This window comes from Mytilus galloprovincialis, chromosome 3 (genome assembly GCF_965363235.1).
Source record: "Mytilus galloprovincialis chromosome 3, xbMytGall1.hap1.1, whole genome shotgun sequence".
In the NCBI taxonomy this organism is placed as follows: Eukaryota; Metazoa; Mollusca; class Bivalvia; order Mytilida; family Mytilidae; genus Mytilus; species Mytilus galloprovincialis.
In genome coordinates, this window is record NC_134840.1 from 83,675,708 (window position 1) to 83,694,795 (window position 19,088).

Below are 19,088 nucleotides of genomic sequence, written 5' to 3' on the forward strand. Positions count from 1 at the left end.
CCACTATATGTAATACTAAAATTGGAAGAAAAAAATTGTTTTCGACTTGTCGCGAAAAAAATAGATTGTTTTTCGCCGCAGGCGAAAAAAAAAGTTTGCACAGAAAAAAAAACCATAGCCCCCCCCAGAAAATCAAATGGTTGCTGCCTTATGCATGTTTATATGGAATTAGTCATAAATAAAGGTTACTCTTCTAGCCATAAATAACGATTACTCTTCTATACTTAAGATTGTGATTTTGCACAACCTCAAGTGGGTACTCCAATCTCAGTTGAATTAAGTCTATCATTAGGAGGGGGGTTATAAACTAGATACATTCCAAGAAGTTCGCTTTTTGAATCCGTCCCTGATTAACTATTGTGATCTCAGAGTAATCATAGTTATCCCGGACGAGCCCACAATGTCATGGGAATCACTATTTCCCTTAGTTCTCTGATTTTAAAGAATCAAACCGTTAAAGATTCAATGATGATTTATTTGATATTCTACAAATGGAACATACATTCCAAGACGTTTGCTTTTTGAATCCGTCCCTGATTAACTATTGTGATCTCAGAGTAATCATAGTTATCCCGGACGAGCCCCCAATGTCATGGGAATCACTATTCCTGAGTTCTCTGATTTTAAAGAATTAAACTGTTAAAGTTTCAATGATGATTTATTTGACATTCTACAAATGGAACATACATTCCAAGATGTTTGCTTTTTGAATCCGACCCTTATTAACTATTGTGATCTCAGAGTAATCAAAGTTCTCATTATACATTTGTTTGTTATTCAATGATTTTTATAATGTGTTGCCACTTTTTATAAAGCACTGCCTGTTGAAGAGTGAAATATAAAAATAAAAGTATTAAGATTTTTTTTTAGTTTTTATACATCTATGACTAATGGTATTACAGTATAGTTTGTCATGAATTTGTTTGAACCAATTCACATGAAATGTTAAACACAACACAAGTTTTGAAGAGAAAAGCTCCCCTTTGATTGCAACTATTTCCAATTTTGTCATTCCAGAGTTATTGGAACAAATTGTTGTCAGGATTGGTGAATGTTGGATTGCTTTTGATTTTGAAAGAATCCTTTCGATTTAGTTTCTGAGTTTATGGGACTTTTAAAGGAATATTTATGCAATATCAATACACAGAAGGTTATCCTCATGCAAGTCTTCTAGACTACAGACCCTTTCAGTGGACAACATCACAACTTTATCCATTTAAAATTGTTGTCATTAGGGAACAAACAAAAACTTCATAATTCACAGATTGAAGGGAAAAACCACCTTTATCCTGTGATGCTTCAAATGGGGATGCTGCTTGTTGTGGTTCTTAGAATTGTTTCATAAATTTGAATCAGGCAAACTTCAGTTAGAGTGCAGAAATGAAAATGGGTTGGAAAAATGGTCAAGGGTAGCACAAAATACCCCTGTTGACTATTGCAGGGCATACAAATACTATTACTTATGCCATGTGAAAATTAATGCAGATGAACACTAAAACAGGTAATATTTTCATTTTTGTCGAGCCTTCGACTTTAGTCGAAAAAGCGAGACTAAGCGATCCTACATTCCGTCGTCGTCGGCGTCGTCGTCGTCGGCGGCGTCCACAAATATTCACTCTGTGGTTAAAGTTTTTGAAATTTTAATAACTTTCTTAAACTATACTGAATTTCTACCAATCTTGGACAGAAGCTTGTTTATGATCATTAGAAAGTATCCAGAAGTAAATTTTGTAAAAATAAAATTCCATTTTTTCCGTATTTTACTTATAAATGGACTTAGTTTTTCTGCGAGGAAACATTCCATTCACTCTGTGGTTAAAGTTTTTAAAATTTTAATAACTTTCATAAACTATCCTTGATTTGTACCAAACTTGGACAGAAACTTGTTTATGATCATAAGATAGTATCAAGAAGAAAATTTTGTAAAAATAAATTTCCACTTTTCCGTATTTTACTTATAAATGGACTTAGTTTTTTTGCCAGAAACAAAACATTCACTCTGTGGTTTAAGTTTTTGAAAATTTTTATAATGTTCTTAAACTATCCTGGATTTCTACCAAACTTAGACAAAAGCTTGTTTCTGATCATAAGATATTATTCAGAAGTAAATTTTGTAAAAAAAAAATTCACTTTTTCCGTATTTTACTTAGAAATGGACTTAGTTTTTCTTCCAGTTAACATTACATACAGTCTGCAGTTAAAGTTTATAAAACATTTATTAGATTCATAAACTATCCTGGATTTTTTACCAAACTTGGAAGCTTCTTTCAATCAAAAGACAGTATAGAGAGGGAAATTTTTATTGATGTTTTCTTCATTTTTGTTGAGTCTGCGATTAACAGCAAAAGTAGGCGAGACACTGGGTTCCGTGGAACCCTTACGAATTTTTAATTCTGTTCATCATATTCTATATATACAGCACCAATTTCACATAACTGTTAATTGTCATGTGTGATGCTACACCAAAATTACACATGCAATTCTACATTTAATACACAGTCAACAGTTAAAAAGACTCATTGATTTACAAAATTATAAATATTTAACAATATCATTAAAAAAATAGCTACCATATTATAATCAATAACAATAGTACTAAATAAATTTACAACTTTGACACACAATACATATTTAATAACTAGTAGTTGGGTTAACCTTTAAAGTAAAAATGAAAACTCCCAGGAGTGGATTGTTTTTTTTTCAAAAGGGGGGGGGGGGGGGGGGGCGCACAATTCCATGAAATGAAAGAAATATTGCTTGCCAAGCTTACAAGCATTGATAATTTCATGCTAAAGATGATATATTTTCCCCATCAGAGGCAATACATACCCCTCCCTGAATTTGCCACAGACTCAAACTACTCAACAATTGTAACTCAGTGCCCCGTAGTACCCATTGGAGACTTAACTTAAAAGTACATTTCATTTGTATTGTCAAGTTTATGGGACACACATTAACATGATATCCATCACAAACAAATAAACAGCTGCCATATTGTTGTTAAATATTAAAGAAAACATAGACTTATGAATTATATCAAATAATCAATTGATCAGAATTACATGCAGTGAAATGACACCATCTTTATCTACCTTGGGGGTTTAGTGCATACATCGACTGCAATGCCAATAGATATAAGAACATGTGGTATGAGTGTCAATGAGACAACTCTCCCTCCAAGTCACAATTTGTAAAAGTAAACTATTACAGGTCAAGTTCACTTCAAACTAGTTGGACTTCAGAGTTTTGTGAGTATCATGTGAATGCACTGGAGTTACAATTCAGAACAATCCTAACTAAGACTAGGGTAAGGCCCTGACCAAGCATAAAAAATATGAAATAATCTGATTGGTTTAATCATTCAAGGACTTTCAAGTTTTAACCCTGGCTTGGTGAGGGTTGGAACTGGGATAAGACAGGTTAACTTGAGATGTTCCAGTGAACTCTACCCAAGAGGTCAAGGGTTTAACCTTTCTCTAGGTCAACCAGACTTGAAAAATAGTATTTTCTTTTTTCTGCTAAGCATAGGGCATAAGGGAGTAATTAGAAAGAAAGACCCAAAGAGTCAGAATATTGGCCTGGGTAGAGTGACATGTCTTCCAGCAGACTGTTACCTAGTGGACTAGGACTTTCAAAAATAAGCTCAACAAATCAGGGCTAGTACAATGCAGGGTTTGTATTTATAATTTACATGTTCTTATCATAGTAATATGCATATAATAGTTGACACTGGATGTTAAAAACACCACAACTATCACCATCATCATTATTATTGGATATTTAAGTTGTTGTATCATACCTCTTGCTTTTAGTATGTGGGATATTAAAGCAAAACTGCACATGTTGCAAAATATCAGGTAAAGATAACAACCGCTAGCGTCAAAAGTTATTAAAAGTTATGGCTTGTATGAGATGAAAACTATAAAAACATAGTCATAAAGTCCTCTGTCTGGTCCAAGAAAACTAGGGAAAAGAAGTCTTTCCCTTCAACCACAGGCCAACCAGCCCAGGGTTGTAAAAATCACTAAAGGCCAAAAGAATTGAACTAAAATTCAGCTTTGAGTCTGCTGACACTGGAAAAGATATAAAACAATGTGATATTTAATACCCTGGGATTTCCTAAAAAAATAAATTATTCTGTCCAGTATTCAATACATCCTTTTTATTTGTTTTATATATATATTTTAATTGTCATGTAATAGAAAAGTCATAATATTCAACAATAACATCAAGTCAAATAGCAAACATATTGATAACAAAAATAGGTAATAAATACATTTACGATATACACTATAAATATTGAATTGATCCTGAGAACATAACAATGCTTGGAGTAAAATATCAGATGACAGTTAAAATTGGCATTGCATTTTAAATTAGCATGTAACAATAAAAAATGAGGTTCATAATAGAATAATCTTAGAAAATCTAGCAACAGCCCAGTTATCAAATAGCAAAAAACTGATATCAATAAATCTGCTCTGTAATTTAGTCATCAAGACAAAATGGTACAAGTAGAGTGAAAAAAGGTCAAATTATTCTGATGAGCTTACAGATGCTCTTAATCAACCAATTTTTTCCTGCCTAGAGTTAAAACTAGGTTAATTTAAGCATGGAGTTCATGGTTTCTAGATTTTACAATCTGCTCCCAACACTTGTATAATCATTCATGAACCCAGCTTGAAGCTGTCAGCTGCACACGACACAGTATAAGTTATTAACAAAATAAGTTATTTGGGTTTCCTTGGAAACTGCCTCTGTATATATATTCAATTCAAATACTTAGCAACATCACTTCCTGAAAATAAAAAAAAAAATTAAAAAAAACAGTGAGGAATATTAAACAACAATATTTTAACACAAATTTTTCTAAATTTTCTGATTTTTTTATACCTAAAAATCAAATTGAATCCAGATTTTGGGAGTTTAAACCATATGAATGCTGATGCCCTTTTTGACCCTTGCTATATTTTCAATTGAATCTGCATTTATTTCTTTGATATTCTTATAATTAGACATACTGAAAACTAATCAAATAACATATGTCTTTATCTTTTTTTTATGTAGTGTTTTATGTAGTGTTTTGTGTAGTGTTTTATGTAGTGTTTTGTATAGCGTTTTGTGTAGTGTTTTGTGTAGTGTTTTGTAGACCATAGTTTGTCTTTTCGTCATATTTTGTTTTTTGTCATGATTAAGTTTTTGTTTCTCTATGGTTTCTTCAGCCACTTTTTTGAAACAGAATTTTAATATTATTGAAGTTATCAAAGATGAGGGGATGAAAGTCAGTCTTAGTGATGCTGATATAATGGTCCAACTTATTATGAGGCTTAACTTCATGTACCAATTTTTTTTAAAACACATTGAAAATATTACAACTTGTAAGTTGTTAAGTCTTTTCGGTGGGGTTTAGTAATGGATAGGTGGAGACATTTTTTTTTAAATGTAATATATGATGAGTGATGCTCCCACTACCTATAGAACTATTCTAAAAGCACTCTAGATCTCTTCCTCTGGTCCATACATTTTTTTGTGTTACATCCAAATACAACAAATAGCATTCATACACTGTTGCATGGCTCTTTGTAGTTTTTTTCTAATCTAGTATTTAAGGTCATTAGGTCAGGTTTAGACCCTCACCATATTTTTTTTTACCTACCTCATCTGAATCAGAATTTCCATAAGCAGCCTAAAACAATAAATACAGACTGGAATTAAGTAGAAATTAATATCTTATTATAATTCGGTTGTTTTCTTTTATTTCAAGGTTTCATTACATCAATAAATATATTCTGCCATACATTTTTACACTAATTTCCCTAAAATAAAATCCAAGTAGATTATTCAACTGAATTTTTGTTTCAAAAGGAAAGAATTATTATATATTATTTTCAATGAGTAGCACTATCTTTTAAGTATATTTTGCATTGGAAAAGTATGTGTGCAACCCAATCAACAACTAACTTTGATATAGCTCTTTTGAAATTATCTTTTTGTTTCTTGGCTGTGTTAGATGTTTTGAAACTTGAAATATGAATCATTTTCTTGATTCTTATAATGACGTAATTTAGACCTCAAAAAATTAAAAATCTTGTGCAACTGATTTATATTTCTTGACCATAAACATTTCAAAACATAATGTGCAAAATTGAAATAGTTCTCAAAGTCTTGATCAAACATAGTCCAAAAAAGGGGCTTTGATGCCACCCCTTTTCCCTATTATTGATTAGTTTTAAATGGAATAAAAATCATTACATCTACATAGAAATGCCACATATAAAAATATTATGGTATTACCTTTAATTCATCTTCAACCATTATCAAATTAACACAATCACTGCTAGGTGATAGAACACCTGATCTAGAGACAGGAGAGAAAATCTTTCTCGGTCTATGTGGTCGTGCTGGACTTATCAATTTAAACTTCTTCCTTGATGAACTGCTTTGATCAGTTGACCGTGGAGGTCCATTAAGTTTCTGGTTGAAAGGAGAATAACGTCTCAATAAATTTTGGTCTTCTACTTTTTCAACAAATTCTGTGTTCAAAGATGTGAATTTTTTAGGCAATATGATTGGTTTCCCACTTGATTTGTGTCGACTGCTGAATACAACTTTTTGATCGGCAATGGACAATTCATCAGACGGGGATGAATTTCTCTCCTGTTTCCTACTATTCTGTTGCAAATGTAATGGTGATTCAATTGCTCCATGCTTTTTATTTGTAGATAGTCTATTTGATTTCTGTAAATTGAAGCTTTGAAGAGGGGATAATTCACAACTTTCTTGCTGTACAACGGTTTCACCAAAGAGAGATATAGCTGTGTTTCCCCTGTTTCTGATGTCGCTTTTGATAATTACTTCTCTAGATCTATTTTGTGGGGTAACTCTGTTCAATCTTACCCTATCTTTTACATCTTCCAAGCAGTTGCTATTGCTTGTCTTATTTTTGTCTTTTGCACCATCAGGACTTGACATGAAGTGTTTATTTTCTGGTGAAAAGGTTTCATTTGCCATTTTATCCAAACCAAATATTTCTGATTTTCTACGTCCAAAGTTTTCATTGTCAGTCTGACTGCTTCTAATGTCAGACTTTTTAAAATAAGCTTTCATGCCACTGTCTTTGCTTTTACTTCTTTCTGTTGTGTCTGATAGACTTGATAAGAAATGTTTATTTCCTACAGAAGGTGATTCATTGACAAAATGATCAAAACTACTGTCAAATGTCCCTGGTTTTCTACTGACCGTCTGATTAGTGTCTGATATCTTACTAACAGTTCGGTCAGGTCTAGATGTTTTTGTCAAACTAGCTGTCAACTCATCCTTTTTAGAAGCCAATCTCACACTTTTTCTTTCCTCGCTTATTTGTATGTTGATAAAACCCCTCTTTTCATCTGGAGTTATTTCATACTCATAAGGATCAACTGAATTTGTATCATCTTCTGTAATATAACTATCCGCAACTTGTATTTTATTGCCTCTACAATTTTTATCAACTGGTTTGCTGTCTCTTATAAAATCTTCATCAGCTGGTTTTTTGTAACCACGAAAAAACTTTTTCTTCTTTCTAATAATCCCTCTTTCTTTGTGAAGTGAAGCAGTAGTTTTTGTTGGTTTTAAAGTCCCAGGAAACTTAAGTTTCTTTCTTGCTTTTTCCTTTGCACTGTTTTCTAAAGATCTTTTACCTTCAATGTATAAATTTCTATTTACATCTGCTTCCCCTGTTTTAATACAATTCTCCCTCCTTTCTAGAGTTATAAATTCAACACTCCATCTGACATCCCCTTCAGATGTCTTGTTAGCAAATTTTGCTTTCTTTGCAGAAGCTGATGATGTTCTTCCTTCTTGAACAAATAATAATCTACCAGTTTTGTCAGACGTTGTTTGACCAGTTTCATATGAAGTTAATCTTTCAGTTTCATCAGACGTTGACTGCACGATCTTCTGTTGTAGTTTGTTGACATTGCCATTATCACAATTTTTATCAACCATGGGATTTAAACGATTAAAACCTTCCTTCTTTTTTTTAATATCATTACCCAAAGATTTCCTGTATTTACCTCTTTTAATACCAATTTGATGAGAAAGTTCCGTCATGCATTTATCGCTGACAAATTCATTACCCAAACTGTTCCTTCTAACAGTGTACGTTTCATCAAGTTCTTTTGTTTCATATCCACTTTGTTCTGCTATATCCAAAGTCTTTTGTCTGCCCTTGTTTCTTCCATTTGACAATTCATACATCTTAGACCCTGGTCTTTTAGTTATTATTTTGCTGTTTGAAGACTCCCTATCCTCAGGCATGGGTCTATATTTAAAATCTCTACTGACTGTTTTCTCCAACTCAGGCTGAAGTCTCTCTTGAGCAGGTCCAGACTCATTACCAGAAGAATCATTTGTGTCTGACATTACTTGATCGTCTGCTATTTCTGAACGTTTGAAAGTATGTTTTAAATATCGTCTTCTTTTCTCCTCTAACCTATCTGAATCTGTGGTTCCCCTTTTTCTTGATGGCAATGTTCCACATCTTTTAAGATCTTCTGTCAGTTTTGTGTGTATATCACCATCTTGGGGTTTTAAAATGACCTCAGAACTCAACTCCTTAGAAGAAACATCAACATGACCTCGACTTGAAGCTATTTGATCCTGATTTTTTATAATGAGCTTCTCTTGTTTTAACTTAGTTTTATATAAAAGTTCTTCATTGTCAAATGATTCTTTATACATAGTCTGCTGACTTCCAGTTCTTGAAACATCTGGCGATCTTGGCCAATTCGTCATGCTAATTAGTTCATTGGACACAATATGTTCTTTTATGAATTTCCTTTTGACTCCTGGGTGTGTTCTTGTCAGATTGTTTCCAAAATTTTCACGCTTGACTGATTCCTCTAACTTGGGACTATTTGAAACTTTTTCATCAGAGAAGGGACCAGCTTTATTTACTTCTTTGTTTTTTTCTTGATTCAGTTTTTCGTCACTCCTTATTCTATTGAGTATACCTGAATACAGTTTTGGTGTGTTTTGTCTATTAAGTGGAACATTAATGTTAGGACTTTTTGCCTTTTGTAGGTTTGTATCAAATGCCACAGGGTTATGATGCCTTTCTCTCCCATCTGATGTTCTAAATAATGGACTTCTTTTGTTGAAAACAGTAGAAAGGTGAATAATTTCATTGTGGTGATTGTCCCATTTTCTATTTTGGTCATTCACATTTAACTTTTTTAGATAATTATTTCTAGAGCTCATATTTTCCATATCAGATGACCTCCTCCTTCTATTGTTGTTTCTCCTAGAGTCTTGTATCAAATTTTCTTCTTGTATTTCATTAAATTCTTGACATTCCTCATTACTTTTTAAAGGATCTACTATCGCCACTCTACATCCTGAACTGTGACTTGATGTATCACTTTTATCTGTATCCAGGACAGTTGTACCTAATTTCAGTAAATCCATTGAGGAAGGCTGACTTCTCTGTATATCTGATGCCACATGAGGACTGTGGCTGTAATGTGGCACATACACTGAGGGATAAATCTGGTCTGAAAGAGAAAAGGGATTCCATTAAAAGAAATTAGCAGATTAGAAGTCAATACATTAATAACCAGAAAATTTCAAGAAAATATAATCCCTCTATAAAAATGAGTTTAATCATCTTTCAGACCTGTTGAGCTTAAAATATTGGCATCAAAACAAATGGACTATTTTTTCAGTGTAATACTTGCATATAATAATATGATAAATGATATTCAGTAAATAATAGTGCACATACACACTGAAATATCTTTCTGTTTACTGACCATTAATTTGATGTTGAAAGTCTTCAAGGTAAAAATTTGAGAACAAGTATCGCATAAATTGTTTACAGATTTATGAGAATAAGGTCAAGGTCACATAATACCTGCCAGACAGACATTTTCATCAAATATAGTTGACCATTTGCTTATGGTAATTGAAAAAGAAACCAAAACACAAAAACTTAACATTGACCAATGATCCATGAAAATGAGGTCAGGGTCAGATTATTCCTTCTAGGCAGACAATACACCTTACAATCATTAAATAAACTAAATATAGTTTACCTATTGGTTACAGTATTTGAAAAACAGACCAAAAACACACAATTTAACATTGACCAACAAACCATGAAAATGAGGTCACGGTCAGATGATACCTTTGGGACAAACATTTACACCTTACAATCATTTTATTCACCTAATAAAGACAACCTACTGTTTAAAGTTTTTGAAAACTGACCAAAACACAAAAACTGAACACTGACCAAAGAAATGGAACAATTGAAAGGAAAATGTCGGTCTGACAGAATTTATTTAACCTTGACCTCATTGTGATGGATCTTAAAAATGTTAAAAAGTTTATGTGATACTTGTAGTAAAACATTTATTTTTAAGACTTTCAACATTAAATTAATGGTCAGTAGAACAAGTAAGACATTTAAGAATGTGAGGTCTTGTTCTAAATTTTTTTTTTTAAACCATATCTATGTGAATCAACATATTTAATCATGAGTATGTCTCCAGCAATATAAGAAAAGAATGGTAGACTCAAATTATATCTGATTTCATAAGTGTGAAACTAATATAGGTCTTCCAGCTGTGAAAAATATATATCTATTGAGGAAACAGGTGTGTTATTTAATTAAAATCATTCATGTAAGTTATGTTTGATAATCCAAGTACACATAGGTTATGTTTGATAGTACAGTGTATAAAAAGGGAAGTACAAAAAATTATGAAGTATAAAATTTGAAAATGTATTTATTATATTGTTTGTGTAATCTTTTACTCAGGCCACAAACCGCACAACATTTGACTCAACATGACATTATGAATACGATTTCTCTTTTGAAGTGGTAAAAAAAGACCAAAAACAGTGTTTGTACTAGACATACATGTACTCAAACTAGACTTGTCTTTTGGTTTTGTTGTGGTTCAGTTGTTTATCAAATTTACCATGTTCTAACCTGAACTCTAATATTAATTTATTTGTCCATCAATAAAATTTATCTTCTAAACTAAACAAAAGTTTCTCTTCATTGTGATTATATGCACTGGTTATATAAGTCCCCAGCCTTTGGGTTTAAATTTGAAAATTGAAGCGAGTCATCCTCTTATTCAAAACGAGTACAATGATTGAATGAGACTGCTTAGTATATACTTGAACATAAAAGTACCCTTTATCTGTTTGACTATTCACCTCAAACTTGGAATATCAGAAAGGGTTGTTTGATCCAAGTATGGTGAACATTGAAAGAGTTGTCTGCCCTTTATTTCTATAGTCTGAACGACATTTATTTATCTGTTAATAATTTGTATCAAGATTGAATGAACCATAGTTGGTGTTTGATGCCACTTATAGTACACTTGATTATATCATGACTGCCAGTTTTATAGTTGCAGGAGTACCCATAAAGAAACTGTTTCGATATAAAGAATATTTCAGGTTAATTTTTTAGAAACTGTCATAAATTTTGCCAACATATGTAAACATCAGGTTTTAACAAAATTCCCATACATTTTTGACATCAATTTACTCATTAACCAACTTCTTTTTATGTATGCAGTACAGATGGACTGATTATTGAGAATGAGGATCAATGAACCAAGTTATGTGTTGTCTTTTCCAATTATAGAGTTAATATCTACTTTTGTAATAATTATGACTTTTTTATAATTTATTCTGTTTTTAACATATATATGTAAATTGACATAGTTAATCATAGCCTTTTCATTAATGTATGCATGAATATCTCTAGCAATGTTAAGCAAGGATGGCAGACTGAAATTATACCTGAATTCATAAGGGTGAAACTAAATAATACACAGGTGTTAATCAAAGTCCATTTTAGTACAAAAAACTGTACAAATAAGCAACTTTTTTTAATTGTAAAATATAGTTTTTCTGTCATCCTTTGACTGTGAACATAAGAAATGGTTGTCTGAATTAATTAATGGTAAACATTCACATAGTTGTATGACCTTGACATCTGCATTTTGTCTGACATTTCAATGTATTACTCCCCTCATATCTAAACGTTTATTTTGAGTGTTTGATTGATTTTCAGTGTTTAATGCTACTTTCAGTATTCTTAGGTGTATTATGGCACCCATTTTTAATGGTGAGAGCCGTGGTGTAGTGGTTATTGCATCGGACTACTAACACAAAGGTTCCTGGTTCTATTCCCGTCTGGGATGAAAATTTCAGGGACTTAATTTTCGGCTCTCCTTTGACACCATTTGCGAGTATGGTCTTGAGGAAACGATGATAGTCCGTCTGAAGGGGACGATAAATGGCTGACCCGTGTTAAGAGAGAGCATATCTCTTGCATGTTAAAGACACCCTTGTGGATTTCTAAAAAGAGCAGGCTAATGCGGCTACAAGGCAGTATTCGCACCCGCAAAGTGGAAAGGGATTAATATAAGTTGAAAAACTTGTTTCCCAACCCACTATAAATAAATATGCTTAAACTAATGGTGTAGGAAGCCCAAGTACCTGTAGATAACACTAACCTTGGTTCGGAAATCATAAGTGGGAAACTGATGATTATTCAAAACTAGAGGCTCTCAAGAGCCTGTATCGCTCACCTGACTCTACTTGGGTTTTTGAAATCATATAAAAACAGATAAAATTTGGCTACAAAGTAACACCAATTGGTCAGCACCTCATAAAGAAAGGACTATTCATGCTATGTTTGATTTCATTCAATTCCGTGGTTCTCTAGAAGAAGACTTTTGTATGCATTTCCCATAGGGTCCTATGTTAAACTAAGCCCCCTGCTCGCAGCCATCTTGGATGATGGATCGGAGACAAAGTAACAACACTAGGTCAGCATCTCATAAGGAACATTTATGCCATGTTTGGTTTCATTCCATTCAGTGGTTCTCTAAAAGAAGTCATTTGTATATGAATTTCCGATAGGGTCCTATGTTAAACTAAGTCCCCCGCTGGAGGCCATCTTGGATGATGGATCGGCTACAAAGTAACAACACTTGGTCAGCAACTCATAAGGAACATTCATGTCATGTTTGGTTTCATTCCAATCAGTGGTTCTCTAGAAGAAGTCATTTGCATGCATTTCCCATAGGGTCCTATGTTAAACTAAGTCCCCCGCTGGCAACCATCTTGGATTATGGATTGGCTACAAAGTAACAACACTTGGTCAGTACCTCATAAGGAACATTCATGTCATGTTTGGTTTCATTCCATTCAGTGGTTCTCTAGAAGAAGTCATTTGTATGCATTTCCTATAGGGTCCTATGTTAAACTAAGTCCCCCGCTGGCGGCCATCTCGGATGATGGATCGGCTACAAAGTAACAACACTTGGTCAGCACCTCATAAGGAACATTCATGTCATGCTTGGTTTCATTCCAATCAGTGGTTCTCTAGCAGAAGTCATTTGCATGCATTTCCCATAGGGTCCTATGTTAAACTAAGTCCCCCGCTGGCAGCCATCTTGGATGATGGATCGGCTACAAAGTAACAACACTTGGTCAGCACCTCATAAGGAACATTCATGTCATGTTTGGTTTCATTCCATTCAGTGGTTCTCTAGAAGAAGTCATTTGTATGCATTTCCCATAGGGTCCTATGTTAAACTAAGTCCCCCGCTGGCGGCCATTTTGGATGATGGATCGGCTACAAAGTAACAACACTTGGTCAGCACCTCATAAGGAACATTCATGCCATGTTTGGTTTCATTCCATTCAGTGGTTCTCTAGAAGAAGTCATTTGTATGCATTTCCCATAGGGTCCTATGTTAAACTAAGTCCCCCGCTGGCGGCCAATTTGGATGATGGATCGGCTACAAAGTAACAACACTTGGTCAGCACCTCATAAGAAACATTCATGTCATGTTTGGTTTCATTCCATTCAGTGGTTCTCTAGAAGAAGTTCAAAATGTAACAAGAGGCTGTCACAACGACAGCAAACCGGATTTATTAACATTTATTTGTGTCCTGGCAATATCACAAGAACCATTACTGATGAATGGTGAAAGTGAAAATCGTCAATATCAAATTTGACCTCCATTTTGTCATCAGTATCAACATATTAAAATTTGAAAAGCTTAGATTGAATGGTTCATGAGTAAATGCAACAACGTGAACAGAAACGCCATTTTACGATCTTTCAAGAACCATAACTCCTGAACGGTAAAAGTCAAAATCGTCATTATTGAACTTGACCTCTATTTTGTCATCAGTAACAACATATTAAAATTTCAAACGCTTTGGTTGAATGGTTCATGAGAAAATGCACGGACACGACGGGAAACACCATTTTTCAATCTTTCAAGAACCATAACTCCTAAACGGTAAAAGTCAAAATCGTCATTATTGAACTTGACCTCCATTTTGTCATCAGTAACAGCATATTAAAATTTCGGAAGCTTTGATAGAACAGTTCATGCATAAATGCACGGACACGACTGGAAACTCCATTTTTCAATCTTTCAAGAACCATAACTCCTGAACGGTACAAGTCAAAATCGTCATTATTAAACTTGACCTCCATTCTGTCATCAGTAACAATATATTAAAATTTGGGAAGCTTTGGAAGAACAGTTCATGCGTAAATGCACGGACACGACTGGAAACTCCATTTTTCAATCTTTCAAGAACCATAACTCCTGAACGGTAAAAGTCAAAATCGCCATTATTGAACTTGACCTTCATTTAGTTGTCAGTTATGACATATTAAAATTTTAAAAGCTTTGGTTGAACGGTTCATGAGTTAATGCACGGACAACATTTGATTGCCACCCGCCCGCCCGCCCGACCGCCCGGCCGCCCGCCGTACATCCCCAAATCAATAACCGACATTTTTGTCACAAAAATCCGGTTAAAAAGTTAACGACGACGACGACGCCAGACGACAACGACGGACGCCAAGTGATGAGAAAAGCTCACTTGGCCCTTCGGGCCAGGTGAGCTAAAAAGATGATATTGCTTTTAAAAGTATTTCAACAGATCTTTGAAAGTAGACTAATGATAGTTAATTCATTGTTCTCCTCAGTCCCTTAAAGCACTGGGGTAACTTCGTGCTATATTTCTTCTATGGTGCTATCTTGGATGATTTTATAATAGTATGTCTAGGGGCCATGGTGCTTTAATTTTTGGAAGACAGTGCTATGTTAATTTCCATGGTGCTAATTCAAAATTCTGGGGAGAATACTTCGAAATAATATATTTCAAATGATCTTTGTATTATGCCTACTAATTTGAATGAAGTCTTTTGATTGCAAACTGACACACACCAAATCCATGGACAAGGCCAACCTTAAAAATATGTTTGTTTGCAGTTTTCCGACTGTACATTCAGACTGAAGGGTCGGTAGGTAGGAAAAATATTTTATTTTATCAGCCAAAATACAGTTTAAACAAGCAGTTACACTAAACCAAGTTTCTTGTGAAGAAAAAAAAACATTTTAAAACAGCAAACACTGGACATGCTGAAAACCAACATCAAATGAACAGGCATTTTCAGATAAAAAACTTTTTTACCAAAACTGAAACTTTAACATACAAAATGTAGTGTCATTATCCAATTTATGACATAAAATATGGTATAATTATTAAATACTGGAACACTTATAAACAAGGAATGTCATTATGACTAGAATGTCTTCATGATTAGAGTATTTTCTATTAGAGAAAAATGTAGATATTAAAGATTTATAAGACAATGTATTAAAGAGTGTATTTTTAATAAAAAAAATAACCATTGAATCTTCCTCAATTGTAAAAAAGGCAATACAAAAAAAAAGTATTAAGACATTCAACTGTTTTCATATTTCTAACAATATTTAATTATATGTGATAAGGTTATATTTTTGCCAAAGAAATCTAAAGTTTGGGGTGAAAGTAAATGGTCTGTACTGAAATGTTTTTAATGCATAAAAAAAATTGGCAGCATAGCTCCTAAGGACATGTTTTAATTGAATTCACACAGGTCACACAGTTTGGGTATATTTAATATTGTAAGAAAGAGAATAATTGCAATGAGTGGGGCAGCCCCCCTTATCCTAAAGGAGCATACTCATTGCAATCGAAGATAGATTTAATATAGAGAGAGTATATTTTTTTTTCAAGCTAACCATTCATTTTCTCTACATCTTTGTGTAGTTAGGGTTGCTTCTTATTGATTTGGAATGATCTATATCCATTAACATTTCAAATAAGCCCTTCCTCCGTACAGGCGTGTTGACAGATATCCATGAAGATTTAACTCACGGAGGAGTGGTTTCATCTTTGTCGTCTTCACAACGATTTGTAGAAAATATGCCATACTTTAAGCTGCTGTCGAATTATTTAACCACTGAAATTGGTTCCATAAAGTCAGGCTCCACAGATTCTGTACCCGATTTGTTTGAGATAGAATGGTTATCGTGTCAGTTATGAATATACGCTGCATCATCGTCAATGATATCATCACACATGAATCTGTATAAACAGTTTACTAGTAAACTTTTTTGTTTGTTATTTGTCTTAAAATTGACACGAGACGACAGCGTAAAGTACTCCTCCGTGACTTCATGGATACCTGTAAACAATTTCCATGTGCTTTATCATTTAATGGTCACATGAACGCCTGACGGGAAGCTAAGAAAAACCGAACTTGAAATGCGTAATTGACCCAGACTTTAAATCATTTCCGGAAAGGACCCAAAGTTCCGGATCGCGTCATTAGAAGTATTAAAAAAAATTTCTTCAAATATAAAGCAATAAAATTTTCACAGTCGGGAGGATTTTCAAGGGTCGGTCGGTAAACTGCAAACAAACAATATTTTAATTTAAGCCCAATTACTAAAATGGTTTCATTTTTTTACATAAATAAGGCTGTTAGTTTTCTTGTTTGAATTGTTTTACACTGTCTTATCGGGGCCTTTTATAGCTCACTATGCGGTATGGGCTTTGCTCATTGTTGAAGGCCGTACGGTGACCTATAGTTGTTAATGTCTGTGTCATTTTGGTCTTTTGTGGATAGTTGTCTCATTGGCAATCATACCACATCTTCTTTTTTATATTAGTTTCTGTATTTCCCACTTGGAAGATATGACTCTTTAGAAAGAGTTTTACTAAAAGACAGAAAAGTCTTGCTACCCTGTATTTAATGTTTTGATGTCTTTTATTCCAATCTTAATTGACTAGGATTCCAGTGAAGGTCAGTAACTCCATCTTCCTCAGCTTATAAAAATTGGCCACCAGGAAATAGCCAAAGTTCTAAATAAGGGGTTAAACACTAATTAATCAATCAATCAATGACAGGTTGTGCACAAAACAACCAATATGTAATTTATATATAAGTACCTGTATTGGACCCCATTAGAAATCCTATGGGAAGCTCAGATGCTAAAAATGGATGTAAGGCTGCTTCTCTTGGTTTAAATCTTTTATCTGAAATTAAAATATTATTTTTCAATTTCAATTACTGTAAATTCAGAAATTAATGCATGCATTTATTATTGCGATATTGTCATTTTAGAATAAAATGAGATTTCAGAAAAATCCTGTCTAATCCATAAAAAAAAAATAATGTGAGTTTAAATCACTGCGATTATAACCCTATTGCAATTTTCGCAATAATAAAAACAACGCAATAATTTCTAAATTTACAGTACTGAAGAAACACGAAATTCAATCATGCCTTTAAAAATCTTAATTAATGCAGCTGAGCTATTGACTTCAAATAGGCTCATTTGCTCATCTAGAAACCAGACAGTTTAAATTGATTTCTTATCAAACTATCTAATATATTAAGTATCATTTTGTTTCATTCATATTAAGTAATTTCTCACTCAGCCAAGCATGTTTGATTATCAAAGTGAAATCAAACAGCTTAAAATTGATTTCCTTAGCAAAAAATTGAAGAAATTAAATTAAATTAAATGATTTTTTATTTTATTCATGTTTATTAATTTCTTACTCAGCTAAGTGTGTTTGATTGTCAAAGTGACATTTCCAGATAATTTTATGAGGTTAAAAGACTAACATCACTGAGTACCCAATTTGCACCCATTTTGCAAAAGCAGTAGAAATCTTACAAGTTTTCTTAGAAATTAAATAATTTGTAATTTATAATTGCTAGTATATGCAGGTCTTTAAACAAAGCTAAATATGTTTAAATATACTCAAAACAGTCACATTATATATCAACTGATGATGTATCCAGTGAAGAAGTGAAGGGCATACAATAGTTGCTAGGGAAGTTCTGTTGTTGCTTACGTTAGATGTTATTTTCACGACATCAACTGTGACTTGTCAGGAAAAGATGCATCATTCGACTGTTTTTACAATTCAAACGGATTTAACTTGAAAACGAGTTCATGTACCCCTCTTTTTTTAAATGACATTTGGTTTGATTATGAATGAATATTATTTGTTAACGTAACGGTACCCAAATTGCATGGAGTACCCAAATTGCACCTATTTAGCAAAAATAGCAGCGGAAATCTTACAAGATTTCCTAGAGACTAAACAATTTGTATTTTTATGATTTGATACTATGCACTTCTTTCAACATAGGTAAAAATATTTAGATATGCACAAAACGTTCACAGTATTTATCAACGGATGAAGTGTTTACTGAAAAAGCAAAATGTACTGAAACGTCACCATGCGACGTCATCAAAACGTCATCTTTTTAAAATGAGCAAATACAATACACCTTATCGCTAATCATGGCTGACCCGGACGCTTGAACTTTTGACACATACAACAATCACTTTTCCATTGTGGCGTCAGATATTTTGCTTTATGACGTCAATATTTTATGGGAACCTGTGTGATATCCAGTAATGGCGGACAAATAGCGATAAGGTGTATATGTTACAAGCATCTTTTTCTTAAACAAGAATGTGTCCATAGTACACGAATGCCCCACTCGCACTATCATTTTCTATGTTCAGTGGACCGTGAAATTGGGGTCAAAACTTTAATTTGGAATTAAAATTAGAAAGATCATATCATAGGGAACATGTGTACTAAGTTTCAAGTTGATGTAACTTTACCTTCATCAAAAACTACCTTGACCAAAAACTTTAACCTGAACTTCGCACTATCATTTTCTATGTTCAGTT

General features: G+C 33.3%; 1 protein-coding gene across 1 annotated transcript in view; it reads right to left on the reverse strand.

Moving 5' to 3' along the window:
• Window positions 1–2,383: 2,383 nt before the first annotated feature.
• LOC143069168 (uncharacterized) overlaps window positions 2,384–19,088 on the reverse strand; it is a 48,998-nt gene continuing 32,293 nt past the window's right edge. Inside the window, exons 11-14 of the mRNA XM_076243657.1 lie at window positions 17,320–17,406; window positions 6,295–9,533; window positions 5,657–5,686; window positions 2,384–4,798 (exon numbers count right to left, since the gene is read on the reverse strand). Coding sequence (XP_076099772.1) covers window positions 4,775–4,798; window positions 5,657–5,686; window positions 6,295–9,533; window positions 17,320–17,406 — 3,380 coding nt within the window. The 3' untranslated portion in view covers window positions 2,384–4,774. The remainder of the gene's footprint in view (window positions 4,799–5,656; window positions 5,687–6,294; window positions 9,534–17,319; window positions 17,407–19,088) is intronic.